The sequence below is a fragment of the Erythrolamprus reginae genome, chromosome 3 (genome assembly GCF_031021105.1).
Source record: "Erythrolamprus reginae isolate rEryReg1 chromosome 3, rEryReg1.hap1, whole genome shotgun sequence".
Lineage (NCBI taxonomy): Eukaryota > Metazoa > Chordata > Lepidosauria > Squamata > Dipsadidae > Erythrolamprus > Erythrolamprus reginae.
The window spans coordinates 196664741-196680738 of NC_091952.1; the positions used below are offsets into that span (position 1 = coordinate 196664741).

General features: G+C 39.1%; 1 protein-coding gene across 1 annotated transcript in view; it reads left to right on the plus strand.

Annotated features, from left to right (window-relative positions):
• Positions 1-4272: 4272 nt before the first annotated feature.
• Positions 4273-15998, plus strand: part of PIEZO2 (piezo type mechanosensitive ion channel component 2) — a 260086-nt gene continuing 248360 nt past the window's right edge. Inside the window, exon 1 of the mRNA XM_070747520.1 lies at positions 4273-5028. Within this exon, the coding sequence (XP_070603621.1) occupies positions 4965-5028 (64 nt within the window). The 5' untranslated portion in view covers positions 4273-4964. The remainder of the gene's footprint in view (positions 5029-15998) is intronic.

Consider the following 15998-nt stretch of genomic DNA (forward strand, 5'->3'; position numbering starts at 1 on the left):
GCCCTATACAACACAATGTTGCTCAACGGTGAGAAACATTAAGGTCATGCATTTAGGCAGGAAAAACAAGATGCACAGGTGTAAAGTACTGTAGGTGGCACCTACCTTATCAGGACGAAGGATCTGGGAGACTTGTTGAGCCACAGATTAAATATGAGCCAGCAATGAGGCATGGCTGCCTAGAGAGCCAATGCAGAGTACTGTATAGTATAAATGTTACTGGAAGTGATACTATCCTTCTTTGCTGCTCTCAGACTCACCCAGACTATTGTGTCCAGTACTGGCTATTACAATACAGAAACACTGAGGAAAATAAAATACTGCTGAGAAGAGTGATAAGAATCCTAAGCAGTTGAAACTAAATCCTGTGAAGAGCTATTTGTTATTAACCTAAAGAAGAGAAGGCTAATAGGAGACATTATAACAGTCTTCCAATGTAAGATAAAATGTCAAGGGGTAGATCATATGGATTTATTTTTTAAAACATCTGAAGATGTCAAGAACCTGTGGATGTAAGCTTAATTAGACTACAGTTCAAACTCAAAATGAGGAATTTTATCATTATGAACACGTGCCAGTATATGATGGCCGGTTTGGTGGGCTTGAAATGGGAGGCGAGTTTGGACGTCAAGGTGTCCCATGTCATGGAGTTCGCCGGCAGTGGGTCTGTCAGTGTCTGGGCTAGGTCGTAGACTTTGGAGCCGCAATAATTGAAAAAAATGGCTCTTTTTCTGTTGCTGTCAGCGTCTTTCATTCCCGCAGCTTCAAGGAAGATCTCGAATTTTGCTATGTAGTTGTCCCAGGTGGACTTTTCTGGGTCGAAGGAATCGGGAGCTCGTCCGACAGGCAGGCTGTCCATGGTGGAGGATCGTAGGTTCGACCGTTCTTCGTCGCCAGTGAAGAAGACTGAGGCAGTCGGTTCTTTAAAATTCTTTATTTGGTTCAGCAGGAGAAAGCTCTTTTTGGAAAGTGACTTCAGCTTAGAATGTGACTGACTGTAACAGTGTCAGAATGCTCCTTATATACTTTTACTTTCCCGCCTAAACCCAACTGTCAATGTTTCAACCAATCAGAACGCTTAATACACATTCAACTTATTTACATTGCTTCAATGAATATTTAACAACCAGACTGAAGCTACAAGGATGTTTTCAAGAATAATTCGAGCAGCCATTTTCTCGGGTGTTATGGGCATTACTGCAGTGAACAGAGGATTGGACAGTTTATCTCCACTGCACCGTCCTTTCCAAAACTATGATTCTATGATTTATTTATTTATTTATTTGTTTATTAAATTTGTATGCCGCCCCTCTCCATAGACTCGTCTACAGAGTCTAACTACCAAATGTTTTCCTTTGAGACTAAACATACTTTTATGGAAAGGTTGTTTACAAGTCATCCTTGACTTACAGGCAGTGATGGGCTACCAGAATGTGTACTACCACACTGTGGGCATGGCTTATGCATTTTGTTTCAACATCTTTCAGTGCATCAAATTGGGTGTTCTGGGGTGGAGCTCCATTCCCTCCCCCATCTGGGCAGTAGCCCATCCCTGATTATCTACTATATAAAGTGTATGTACGCACATGTACGCACAGCTCTTCTAAAATTATACACATTCAATCTCATTTACTGTGATAGGAAAAACATACCCAGAGCCCAGAACAGAAAAAAAGAAAAAAAACCCAAACGTTTGTACCTGACCAAAATTTTGCTACTTGACCATACCCATAGGAGCGCACCACTGCTTACAGCTGTAATTAAGGTCACAAGATTTACAGCCTGTCCATTAAGGTTGTAAATCGTGACAGTCATTAAATGGATCATTCACATGACCAACCCAGTTTTACAACCATTCTTGCATCAGCCATAGTGACCGATACAATGGTAAGTGAACACATAATTCAGTATAGGCTGGCTTTGCCAAAAACTGGAAGTAAATATTGGGTTTTTGCAAAAATGTCGTAAAATGTGGTCACATGACATAGCTGTAAATGCAGGGTGGTTTCCAAATGCCTGCAATGTCATGTGACTGTAGGGGCTGTCAAAGCTTCAGAACAGTGTCATAACGTCTGGGAAGTTCCATCATAAGTTTGAAATTGGTCATAATTTGAGGACTGCCTTTATTCTCTTTTGAAGAATCAGCGTAAGAACTCATCCAATATACTGTATTGAGTATAAGAGGCATATGGATCAATGTTAATTCTTGGTAATTTAGTAATTTGAGGGCTAACTAAAGCATTATAGGCAATAATCTGTAGTAAACCACTTGTTGGCTGATTCAGCCCAAGTTCTTTATTAGTCAGTGAAAGAGTCTCCTTTGTGCAGGTAATTACACAAACCAACAAACAAATGATGGGCCTGTTCAGACCAATTTTAAAAAACGTGACTCCGAGTGTATGCTGCAATGATTTCTGGGAGCAGTTTAGAAGAAAACATTGTTCATGTGTATAAATACACAAACGCCCAAATAATTAGTTCATTTAATGAATGCTATTATCTGCGTGGCTCCTTCACCTGACAAATATCCTCCCGGCTCTCTCAGATGTTTTCATCTTCATTTGCCCTCTTTTTCTTCCTTGAGAAATTTTATGTGAATTGAGAAAGGGCGGGAAATACTGGCTTTAATTTCACTACTTTTTCTTACATTTTTGAAGCATTGTTTGGCTTTTCCTGCTTCCACTGTTCAAAACGTCGCCAACTTGCCTCTGCATCTGAGACTTTGTGATGGCTCATTTATCTGTGCTTTTCCTGAGAAGGAGGGTCCTGGCTCAGTTTAAGTTGCTACCATCTTGGCAAGAGAGAGCACTTGGGGGACTCTCCTTGGGATTATGCTTGGATGGAATTCTTCTGGGAAAACAGACTAGAATTCAGAATAGAATAGAATGCAATAGAATAGAACAGAACAGATTTCTTTATTGGCCAAGTGTGATTGGACGAAGAAGGAATTTGTCTTTTGTGCATATGCGCCAAAAGACCAGAACCTTAGCCTGAGCTGGAAAGTTGGAAAACATCCTGAAAGAAAACTAGAAGAAAGTTAAAGCCAGAACTGTGGGCAAGGACTGTCACCTGGAATCCAACTCTAGTCTAGGGGTGTCTATGGAGATACTCAGTCATCCAGATCCTGGTTGTCCCAAAGGTGCTTTTTTCAGGAGGCAACTGGACTTTCTGGTTTTTCTTTGAAGACGTTTCACTTCTCATATCCAAGAAGCTTCTTAAGCTCTGACTGGATAGTGGGAAATGGAAGGATTTATCTAGTCTAGGGAGCTTTACTATGCCCCCCCCCCACACACAGGGCAGCTACCTCCGGTTCTACCTCTCCCAGGAAGGTGCAAGAGGAAAACATACGATCCCGGCGTTGAATGTTCGAGGCAGCGCCCTTCCCTGACAGCAGGAGGCAAGAAGGGGGGAGACTACTTCACCTTCAACTGCAACAACACAAGAGCACGAAATAGATTTAAACTAAATGTCAGCCGCTCCAAACTAGACTGCAAAAAATACCACTTCAGCAATAGAGTAATCAACGCCTGGAATGCACTACCTGACTCTGTGGTTTCTACTCCTAACCCCAAAACCTTTAACCTTGGACTATCTACAATTGACCTCTGCCCCTTTCTAAGAGGCCTGTAAGGGGCGTGCATAAGCGCATCATTGTGCCTACCGTCCCTGCCCTACAGTCATCTTTTATCATGACTTTTTATCATTACTTATCTAATGTTTTACTTGTACAAATTACCATCCTATAATTGTTTGCAAATAAATAAATAAATAAATAAATAAATAAATAAATAAATAAATAAATGAATGAATGAATGAATGACTGAATAAAATAATGTGGCAGCCTCGACTTCTGCTCCCTTGCACACTTGCGCGGTGTCCCTGGTAGGCCGTGGGCCCAGCCCTTTTTCCACGCCTCAGCTGCGTCTCCCACCACCACCTTTTTAGTGGCCATACTGAGGCTGCAGATGGGAGAACGTAAAGACGGTTCAAGGCTTGACAAGAGAACTTCGCTAACGTAACAGCAGCGCTTGACCCGCGGCTGGTTTCCCGCCAGAATACAACCAGCCTTTTGGTCCTAGCCCGAACCTCGAGTTTTTAAGTCCCTCAAACAGCACGGAGACGTAACTGGCTGAGGCGGGAGATGAACTCCGCTTGCCTCCAACTCCGCAGCAGGAGGAATCCCAGACTCCCCCACCCCTCCTTATCTTGCTATTGGTCGGGATAAGTCAGACAGCCCCGTCAGGCGGGCCGCCTACTCGAGCGAGGCGGGGCCCGACGCTCAATTTCATTGAGGTGGAGAAAAGTAGCCGCGGCCGTCGGGCGGGAGCTTCGCAAGCGAGGAAGGCGAAGCTCTCCGCGCGCGGCTCTTGCCTGGCCCCGGTGGCGCAGGACGAGTTCGCCGGCTCGGCACTTTCGGACGTTCCCCGCCATGCCTCCCTCCGCGGTTCTTGGGAAGACTAGGTGACTCTTTCGCCTTAGGAGTTGCGCGGCTTGCTGCCTCGACTTCTGGTTCCGCGGCTCTTGTTGAACGGCCGGGAAACTCTGGGGATCCAACCCGGGTCGACGCGACCGGCTTTCTTTACCATGCGTCCCTTCCGACGGCTCGAATAGTTGAAAGGCGGCCGTCGGCACCCCGCCGCCCCCCGCTCCCAATGCCGGCCAGGGCGAAATGGTTGTCAAGTGACAAAACTTCTTTTTTCAAAAAAAAGAAAGAAAAACTCGCTTCGCGGCGCAGGCGAAGCGCCTCGGTTGAAACTTGGGCTGACTTCGGCAGTTGCTGGGGGGTTGGACTCTCTCTTTCATTTGAGGGGTTTTGAAGCCGAAGCCCGAGGGGGAACGGGCTCCTTTGCTCCCCAGCCCTGAAGGGAGAGCGGACCCAAGAAAGTTGCCGCTGCCTATTGACATTGCAAGCGGACGGCTGTCCTTTGTTTCTCTGAGGCTCCTCTTGGTCCGATCACCTAGCGATGGCCACCGAAGTGGTGTGTGGACTAATCTTCAGATTGCTCCTTCCCATCTGTCTAGTCACTGGTAGGTGAAGTTTGAATGGCGTGGTATGAATAGTGTGACTTGCTAGAAAAAGGTCTTTTCTTGGATACGACTAGGACACGTCGTGTACTTTGGAATTCGTTTCCCCCCCCCTGTAAAATTAGGGCACCTTTTTTTTTTTTCCTTTCTGCTGAAGAATGGGATCTACTGTACTTCCCTCTCAAGAGATCATGGGTGTATGTACGCTGCTCAAAAAAATAAAGGGAACACTTAAACAACACAATATAACTCCGTCTCCAAGTAAATCAGACTTCTGTGAAATCAAACTGTCCACTTAGGAAGCAACACTGATTGACAATCAATTTCACATGCAACTTTGTACAGAACAAAGTATTCAATGAGAATCATTCATTCAGATCTAGGATGTGTTACTTGGGTGTTCCCTTTATTTTGTTTTGAGCAGTCTATATATACATACACATACACGGAGGGAATAGCTCAATGTGTAGCCTTAGTTCTTATTTTCTTTAAATTTTCCAAATGAGCTTGACTTATCTGATGTCCATAGAATTAAATGGACATTTAATTCACATTCAGAATTCATATTCATTACGTTCCTCTGTTGAAAAGTAGGTTATTAAGTTAAATATACGTGCTTTCAGGTAAATGGGTAAAGATATTGGCGCTGTTAGCACTGTATCCATAAGCAGCATTGACAATACACTCAGGTACATCCCCCCCCCCAGATAATCCATTAATTGTGTATTAGTTCAGATGAGTAGATAGAGGATTGCAATTTAAATCTGCATAAGATTTCACATTTGTTGACTGCTGTTGCAGTGTATGTAGATCTAGCCAGTTTCTAATGAAGCAGGCATGGAAGAAGCCTGTAAATACATTTGTAGGACAATATCCTCCATTGATTCAAACAGGATATGATTGTTTAATGATTGGAACTAAGAAAATATTCTTACATGGAATACATATTTAAAAGTTTTATTTTGTTTAATTGAAAATTTACTCCACTTTAAAAAAAAAACTAGACATATGTTAGAGAATAAAATATGTTTTTCCTGTCTCCATTAATGTATGATAATGGCAATTATTTTAGCTAATAGGTCATTAATTGTGGATGACAGTAATTTGTGTCTGAACTTTGAAGAAACAGGAAATGGAATGAATGAATGCTTTTAGATTTTTAGGTTGCAGCACACTTGATATGCAGTAATCCTATTCAATTCAATCCTTTGCGGCAAATATTTTTAGGATACTATAAAGCATATGGCAAACTATAAACTATGTGTTCAGGCAAATAAACTAGACTGTTGGATCCAGCTATCACATTAATTTATAAAATAACTGGAAATGTTTATTTCATCTAGTTGATTTGGACTAATTGTTAAGTTAAATTGAAAAGCCATCGCTTTTAGGTATAGCTTCACATCCAGCTACAGCTTCATATGTGGAAAGCTTTTGTTTATTAGAAATTAGGTTGAAATCAGTTTCTTATGTTTGGTTTTTATTTATAGTTTATGTCTCAAGATATTTGTAGGCGTATTAGTGGCTTGGCTTAAAAGATGTGTGGGTAGATTCCACAAACCTGGAACTTGTAATTATAAATCCAGTTTAGGTTCTCTGTTCTGTTTCGAAGTGTTGGTGTCTTAGATATATTGCCTACATGATTTGGAGACAGTACTAAATTACTTTGAAACAAAACAGAGTACCTAAACCTTTTCAGAAAACGTTTTGGCACAAATTTCTCTGCCAACAAAATACTACTGTACTAGGTAGATGGACCATATGATTAAGAGGCAACACTAAGAGATGCTGGTTGGAAAATCTATACAACTCTCTGAAGTTGTCTTCTGCGAGTTGAAGAAACATATTTCTTATGGAACACATACCTTCATCCCAAGATCACTTTTGTAACAATTGTGGGACTACCATTGAACATAATGATATTTTTTTCTAGTGGATGATCTAAAGTTATGTGTCAAGATAAATCATTCTAGCCTTTTCAATTCAGCATCCTCAAAATCTTTTTATTTTATTTTATTATTTATTTGTGTATCTAATTTGTGTAGCTGCACCTCTCACAAACAAGTGACACTGGGTGTCATATAATGGTTTTATTCTACACAGGATCACAAAGTGGATGCTAAATTTCCCGAGCAGATAAGATTAATATAGTAATCTACATGCTTTGGACAAGGGTAGAATTTGGAAATGGCACCACATACAATCGACTTTTCATTATCTGAGAATCTTAAAATAGGACAGGACAGTGAGGACTATACTGGATATCACATGGGTCCTCCTTTTTCATAAAAATAATGACAACTTTAGTGCAAAGATGACTAAACAAATCAAACCTCAGTCCTCTACTTTCCTAGCATAGTTTGTTTAGTAGCTGAGTTCCTACATCAGTTTAAACCACAGTGTTGTACTTGATAGTTTCAGCTTTGCTTATTTTATGAAGCCAGCTGTTAAGATTTGGGAATCACAAAGAACAATTATGCATCAACTGGGTTTCTGTAGACTGTTGAAGTAATTATGATTAAACAAATCATAGTACAGTGGGTGAAACACCAGTCAAGAGGGCAACTTTCTTCTTATACACCTTCAGTATTACTTGGGCATAGTAGTAATTAAGCAGTTGGGCAGTAGATAAATGTAAGATATTTGTCTCTCAGCCTTCTGTGCAGTGAGAATATGAAGTAGCGTGTAGTCTGATCGTCAGAGAGCTCCAAATCTCTGTCTAACCTAAAAGTAATCTGTCTATGCAGTACCGTTACGATACAAAGGCTTTTTCCTCTTTCTTAAATGGAAGGGACTGTATGGGCAACCCAAGTACTTCATGGTTCAAGCATGAGGAATCATTTGAGGCAAAAGTATGCTTAAGAATTATTTAGCGTATCCTTAAAACAGAGCATCTCCCATAATCTGTGCCTATATCCTCTTCTGCTTCAGATTAAGAGGTTGCAAACTTTGATATTCTGGATTTCATTACAGCTTTCTTAATTCTGTTCACTTATGCAACTCATCCCATAAGTGAGTTTAAGGGCTTTCAGCATTTTAAGCAGCCGGATGAGCTTGTCAAGGCTGATGCTCAGGTTGCAGTGCTTTTTTTGCTCTACAAGTTCATCTAAATCAACATAGCTCGGATTTTCTTGTAACTCATAAGAATCGGAAGCTGTCCAGAGCTGCCCGCTCAGAGGATTGGTCTTAATTATGATGGTTGCTTTATTTATTATCTGGGAAATATTGTAGCTGAAGCCCCACAGAATTCATTCCCCTTGAAAAAAGCAGTTTACCTCCCATGTCCTTTCTTTTATAATAGAGGATTTGTAACATTGTAACATTTTGAATAATCTCAAAATGACCTTTTCCTCTTCCTTTTTGATACTTTCTCATCATTTTTTTAAAAAAATACTGAATTGTTATGTTTTACTTACAAATAAATCAATACTATTTTTTGTATCTTTGAACTACGCCAGTGATAAAAGATTTTGTTTTCCTACTGCCTGGGTACTATTAAATGTAGCCCCTTGTGAATTTTATAGATTGATATACAGATTATTGTAAAGCAGGACCTGAGTCAATAAACTTTATGCGGTCCAGGAAGTGTTTTCCCTTTGTGTAACTTATTGATGCTCTCATGATTATGTGTCTAGTTCTTAATTTAGCCTTGTAGTTACACATTCTTGAGGGTGGAGTGGGAAGATGGGAAATAATAATTCTTTTCAAGTGAATGTATTGTTATTTGTTACCATGTAATCCAGCTTGCAAGATGTTTCAAGGTATGATTTACATCTACTTGTCTGCTCAGGCTTTTTGAGTAGTTCAAGATGGATACATTGAAAATGCAAGAATATTTGTAAGTGCAAATTTATTCCTGGACTTCTGCACAGTGATAAATATATTCAGACTGTTGATGAAGACTTTCATTGCAAAAATTTCTTCTCAATACTTTCCTGGGAGTCTATAAATGTGTTCTCATAAGAATCCTGTTAATTACTGTTGCTTTTTCTTAATGCGTACAACTTTGATATGTTATTGCATATTGGACTTTTACCTTAATGAGAAAGAGATGAGTAGCTTTTTCACAGATAATCAGAGGCAGATGCCTATTCTGCACAATGACAGATGCATCACAACATTTAAACTTCAAGTTTTATTTATGCATCATATGGTAAATGATGTTTAGTTTTATAGCTGCATATCAAATATATGCCAATTCAATCTGCATTCTAGATCAGGCCATTGTTATATGTTATAATAATTTAATCCAACTATCATCATGGAAACTGACATATATTAAGGCTTCTAACACTATAAAAAAGACTTAAGTTGCTCCATAAGATTTGGAATTGCGTTTCTAAGATAGTGTGTGTTTGTAAAGATTTTCCCCAAAGGCCTAATTGTTGCTTTTCTTTTTCTTTTCTTTTTTTGAAGAAAGTGTATTGACATTTTCTTCCTATAAATGCAGTTTCATTCAAATGACCATTTTACAGCTGACCTGAGAGCCAGTTTGGTATAGTGGTTAAGGCATCAGGAGACTATGAAACCAGGAGACTATGCGTTCTAGTCCAGCTTTAGGTACAGAGCCAGCTGGGTAATCTTGGGCCAGTCATTGTCTCTCAGCCGTAAAAAGAAGCCAATGGCAAAACCAAATCTTGCCAAGAAAACTGCAGGAATTAGTCCTGGCACAACTGGATGGCACAAACAACAACAGAACCTCCTTTTGATCTGGTGTAAGAAGTTGAAAATGTCACATTAGGAAGTAACATTTAAAGATCAACCCTGGATATAAATGCTAGCTGTAGTTCAGCAGTTCAAATTTCACCACCGGCTCAAGGTTGACTCAGCCATCCATCCTTCGGAGGTGGGTAAAATGAGGATCCAGATTGTGGGGGACTGATTCTGTAAACCACTTAGAAAGGGCTATAAATGCACTATGAAGAGTTATATATGTCTAAATGCCATTTGCTATTGCTATATGCTGTGATAAAAGTTGCTGATTTATTACTTCAATTTAGCATTGTTGATTAACAAATTGATACAAATTTCTATTAAAGCAGTGATATTGTCTGTGAAAAAAACATGCTTGCAGGCCAGGAAATGGATAAAAAGATTTATTTATTTATTTATTTATGTATTTATTTATTTATTTATTGGATTTGTATTCCACCACTCTCCAAGGACTCGGGGCATCTCACAGATGATAGGAGAATAGCCAGTTTTCTGTTATAATCATATTATTTTGAGCTTTGTCATGTATAGGAAGGAGTTGTTTTCAATTATAGTTGACTTATGGATCATTAGTCTCAGGAAAACTTGAACAGATTGTTGTTAGGCATTTTTTATATTGGAATCACTGTATTTTAAAAAAGATTAAGGAATCTGGCTAGAGGAATTCTGCAGATCCTGAAATCTGCAGCGAAAAATATTAATTGTAGTGACTCCAAAATTCAAAGGCAACTTCAAGTTCATGTCAGTTCCTTGAAGAAAGGAAAAACAATAAGAATAATCTCTTTGTCATAAGATATAAGATGTTGTTTGAATTATTCCAGGAGTGTTTTTTTCAGAACGATGTCTTCTTTTGATCTGTTCCACAGTGCTTGGAACAATTTTGTATGGGTTGTTCTACTTCAGGATTACAACATCCCTGTTGAGGCAGTGGGTCTGGTTAAAAATGAAATGTTAATTCATTTATTTACTATTCTCTAGATATTTGATATTAATTTCCATCAGCTTAAAATTATTAATTTTGTAATGCAGAGCGTGTCTATAATAGTTTTGAATATATATATTGTTTGGCTTAGATAATAAACTTAGTTAAAGACTCATTTTTTTCAGATGTGGATCACAGAATGAGATTATGAATATCATGACAAAGAAATCCACACTAAAAATCTAGTGATAGAAGCCAGTTTCATATCAATGCCAAATGTGTATATCAAGTTTAAATCAGTGTTTAAATATTTTGCTTATGCTATCTGTGTATTTGATCCATGATGAACTGATGTGAACTAGTCTTTTAAACAACCCAACAGGAACAACATAAATCTTGTCAACCTTTTGCTTAATTTATGTATTATCTTGAGCATACTAATTATTGGTTGTATCGTCTTATGGCACAAATAAAGGGAACATTTTAGAAGCAAAGACACAATGTTTGGATGTAGTCAACATACTTTTTGAGCCTCAAAATGATTTGCTTAGCTCAGCCTTTCTCCAGCTGGGTCTCTTTCAGATATGTTTGGCGCACTCTTATTCAGTACATAAAATACATAACAACATGCCATTTTGGCATCCGCTTTATGTTGAAGAAATACTTGCTGATTTAGCTTCTTGCTTCCGACGTAAAATAAAATGGCAGATGTCTTCATCAATTGATTTCAGGAAAATCTTCATGGGAGAAAGATTTACTGAATTATAGTTTGGCTCTCTGTGTGAGGAACTTAATAAAAGGAGAAACTGGGAATTGCTAATGAGAATGGTAGCTTGTATGCAGTCAGCCAAAGTTACACATATTGTATGGTTTCTATATAAGGAGAAAAATAAGCCTAATATCTTTCCTTGGGATGAAATCCCAAAGGGATTTAAAATGAATAAACTTTAATTGGATGATGAGTCAAATATCCATCCAAATTCATTTGTATTGTGTGTCATTATGGCAAATTATGAATATTGAGGACATTTTGAGAGGAAAATAGCATATGCTTTTATCCTAGTGTAGTGTGAAGATAGTCACACATTAATTAAGATACCGGTAATAAAATTCATTTATATTAATTTTAAAAATAAAATATTAAGGTAATTAAACATAACATGGCATATCTGTGCAAACAAATAATTTGGTTTGAATGACAATGTGGAATTATATTATTAGACGTTTTCAAAGTTTCTTTTCTTTTTAGGCTTCCAGAAAATTTCTGAAGATTTAGATTTTGAAACTGAAAGAAAAAAGGGGGCTTGGTATTGGTTTTAATTATAACTCCTTTTTTGTTAAAACTAGCACCTCAAAAAGATTACAAAACTCAGCAAGCATACACTTCAGAACTATCCTGTTTTTATGGACGTTTCTTTGGATGGCAACAAATAAAGAGATAATCTTGAGCACGATACTTGCAAATTAGTATTAAAGCCAAATGCATGTTTGAATATCTTATATTTTGAGTTGTTGGCTAGTTTCAGTACCGTGTCCTGAAAAATCTGCTGGGTGTAATTTTTGTTCGAGGCAATATCTCTTCTTAATTTTACAACTTAGTTCACCATAAGGAAAGAACACAAACTTCCTGTAGTGCCATTCTTGGGTGGCAAAGCAGGGATGTAAATTAAATAAATTCCTCCTAACCCTTAATTTAAAAAAAAATCACAGAAATAGCTAGCAGATAAATGGGTTACTTGTTTATTCCACAATCCTCAAATAGTTTCTTAATTTTTTTCTGAAAGCTCTAATGTAATATCGGATTCTTATTTAGTCCGTATTTCTTTGAAATCTAGCACTTCAGAGTTCAGAGGTGTTATACATACAGATCTGTGCTTATTTATTATTTGGGCAAACCTGAGGGTAAATTATGTGGCATAGTATTTGCATTGCTTGTCTTTCAGAGATAGAGAGCTTGTTCAGAGGTTTTCTTAGACTTGTAATTGGGGAATGTCTTTATACTCCCTGGACTTTGAAGAAGCAGAACAGAAAGTGTATTGATGTCTTTGAAATGTCATGTTGAAGAAAACTGAGGATACATTGGCCAGTGATGGCGAACCTTTTTTCCTCAGGTGCCGAAAGAGCGTGGGCTATTGATTTATACTGCCTGGTGTTGAGTAGGATAAGGATATCTTAATCAATCAATGGAGTGCCCACACCCATAATTCAATGCTTGGGGTGGGCGAAAACAGCTTCCCCCACCCCCTGGAGACCTGTTTGCCAACTTCAGGTGGGCCCAGTAGACTTGTGTTTCACCCTCCCTAGACTCCAAAGGCTTCCCTGGAGTCGGGGGATGGTAAAAACACCCCCATCCCTCCGAGAGGCTCTCTGGAAGCAAAAAACATCCTCCCAGAGCTTCTGTGTGAGCCAAAAATCAGCTGGCCAGCACACACACACATGTATGTTGGAGCTGAGCTAGGGTAACAGCTCGCGTGCCAGCAGATATGGCTCCACGCACCACCTGTGGCACCAGTGCCATAGGTTCGCCATCACTGCCATAGGCAGAGAAGAAAACAAATGACTAGAACACTGAAAGAAATCAACCCAGAATTCTTGCATCATACAAATGACTAGAGTCAAATTATTCTACATTGGATATATTATGCCAAAATCTACCTCTCAGGAGAAGGGACTCATACCGGGAAAGGGAAAGGGAAGAAGACAGCCAGCAGCCAAGCAAATGAATTTAGTTACAGTAGTGATGGATGCACAATTTGAAGACCAAATTACTGGGTTAGGAGAGATCATCAGGGATAAAATGTGTCTATGGTTGCTAAGAATTCACATTATTTGATAGCATATGATTAATCAGACAACTCATAAGTGGGAGGAGATGAGTGATAGGAAGGATGAGAAGACTAATAGTAATGCAGCCTTGGTGAATAGTTTGACCGTGGAATTATTTGTTTAGCAGAGTGATGGCTTTTGGGGAAAAAACTCTTCTTGTGTCTAGTTGCCTTGGTGTGCAGTGCTCTATAGTGTCATTTTGAGGGTAAAAATTGAAACAATTTATGTCCAGGATGTGAGGTGTCAGTAAATATTTTCACGACCCTCCTTTTGACTCATGCAGCATACATGTCCTCCAGGGGTAGGTTCCACTTACCTTCACCACTGGTTCATATCGTGATGTTTTGCATGTATGTCTTTTGCGATTCAAGATGTTGTAAAATGTAGTGCAGAGCCATATTATCAGCACCATCTGTCAATCTATTTGCTCGGTATGCAAATTACAGGGGGTCTAACAGTGGATCCATGATGGTTTTCAAGTTGGACATCGGTTTTCATAACTACAGATGTTAGAGCAAATGGTCTGTAGTCATTCAGTTCCTTGATGGAGGGTTTCCTTGGCACTGGGAGGATAGTGGAGCATTTGAAGCAAGAAGGAACATTGCAAATCTCTAGTGATTTGTTGAAAATTTGAGTAAAGATGGTGTTCTACCGGGCTCTATGGTATTAGTCTCCCGAAATTCAATGGTACAAATTTCAGACACGCACACACTTGAAAGTTCAAAAACAATGTTCTTTATCACAAAAATTCAAAAGAAACAAAGCACCCTTTTTGTATTGCAAAGAGCAACCTGGTAGTCTGTACAATCCCCTTAATCAGTCCTTAAGTACTTAGTTAGCAGCTGTGAAGGAACGTCACAGCCCTCCTTCTTCCACGAAGTGAAACACACACACTTTGCTCTGCTTTGGTTTCAAAGTCGTGAAAAATCAACAAAGAAAGTCCGGAAACAGCAAGGCACGGTCCTGAAGAACAACAATCAGATAATCTTCCACAACGGCCAAGTCAGCAGGATGCTATTTATATCAGCAGCTCTAATTACTGGAGCCCCACCCAAACACAGGTGACCTCTCTTATCTCCTGTAATATTTCTTCAATTGGTCTCTTCAATGCATAATTCTGCGCATGCGTGGGTCTAACACTTCCTCATCCGAATCGACCAAAGATAATGGAAATTGGCTTCCTGGGCTGTGTGCCAAGCCCTCCTCTTCCAAGTCACTCCCACCTTCTTCTTCGTCCGAGGAAACTGCACTACCTGACTCTGTCGGCAATAAAACAGGCCTATGACATGTTGATGTTTCCCCTGCATTCACCTCCACATTCCTTGGGGCAGGAGCTGGGCCAGAGCCAGCCACAACAGATGGCAGTTTTTAAGCAAAAGGAATTATCTTGTCTGCGCCTTTTCCTGGCTTCTGTGAAATAGATCTTGCACTTCCTTTTCTGAGATCACCAGGGGTTGTGAACCTAATGGGATGGGGTCAGTTGTAGGAGGTTTGGCTGTTGTTGGTGTGTCTGGGATGGAGGTTCTGGAGATAGGTGGCTTTAGTTTCCTTTCAAACCTGCAGTAGAACACATTCAGGACATCTGCCAGTTGCTGATTTCCTTCAACTTGGGAAGGAGGTTTGCTGTAACTTTTTGCTGCTTGTCTTTTTGCTGATCCCTTGTTAATACATCTCTGGCCTGATTATGCAGCATTCTATCACCTTTTCTGTAGACTTCCTCTTAGGAATGAGGCAGCTGCTTAAGTTTAGCTCTGAATCAAGGTTCATTGTTACTGTATATTCTCAAGTTCCTGGTCGGTACACATAGCTTTACAGAAGCTGACATATGATGTTGCAGTATCTGTGAGTTCATCCAGGTCTGCAAAGGTATCTTCAAAAATATTCCTGTCCATGCAGTCAAGCAGTCAAGTAAGCCTGTAGCTTTAACTTTGCCTCTTTAGTCCAAGTCCTCACTGATTTATTTATTTATGTATTTATTAGATTTGTATACCGCCCCTCTCAGTAGACTTTAATTGTTGGTTTTGTGGCTTTAAATCTTTGTAAGCAGGTACAAGGTGAATCATGTAATTACCAGAGTGGCCTATAGCTGCCTCATGGTAAGGACCAGTAAGTATCTGTTTGTGTTGTGTATTCTTGCCTCTGGCGGGATGATTGACATGCTGAAAATATTTTGGAAATCACCTAGAATAATAATAATAATAATAATAATAATAATAATAATAATAATAATAATTTATTAGATTTGTATGCCGCCCCTAGCCAGTGAATCTGGGTATTTGGCTTCAACCTCCCTAATAAGCCTTTATATATAGAATGATATTCAGAAATACAAACAAATAGAAGATGAGTGAAGAACCCTAGTTTAAGAATGAACTTTTAGTAGCAATTAAATGTATTAAGCTGTTGTCTGAGGTCTAAACTACTTACAGTGCATCAAGGAGAGAACATTTGTTCTGAAATGTTTTGATATGTGAAACTCATTAGTTGTTTTTCAAAATTATAGTGCTATGCC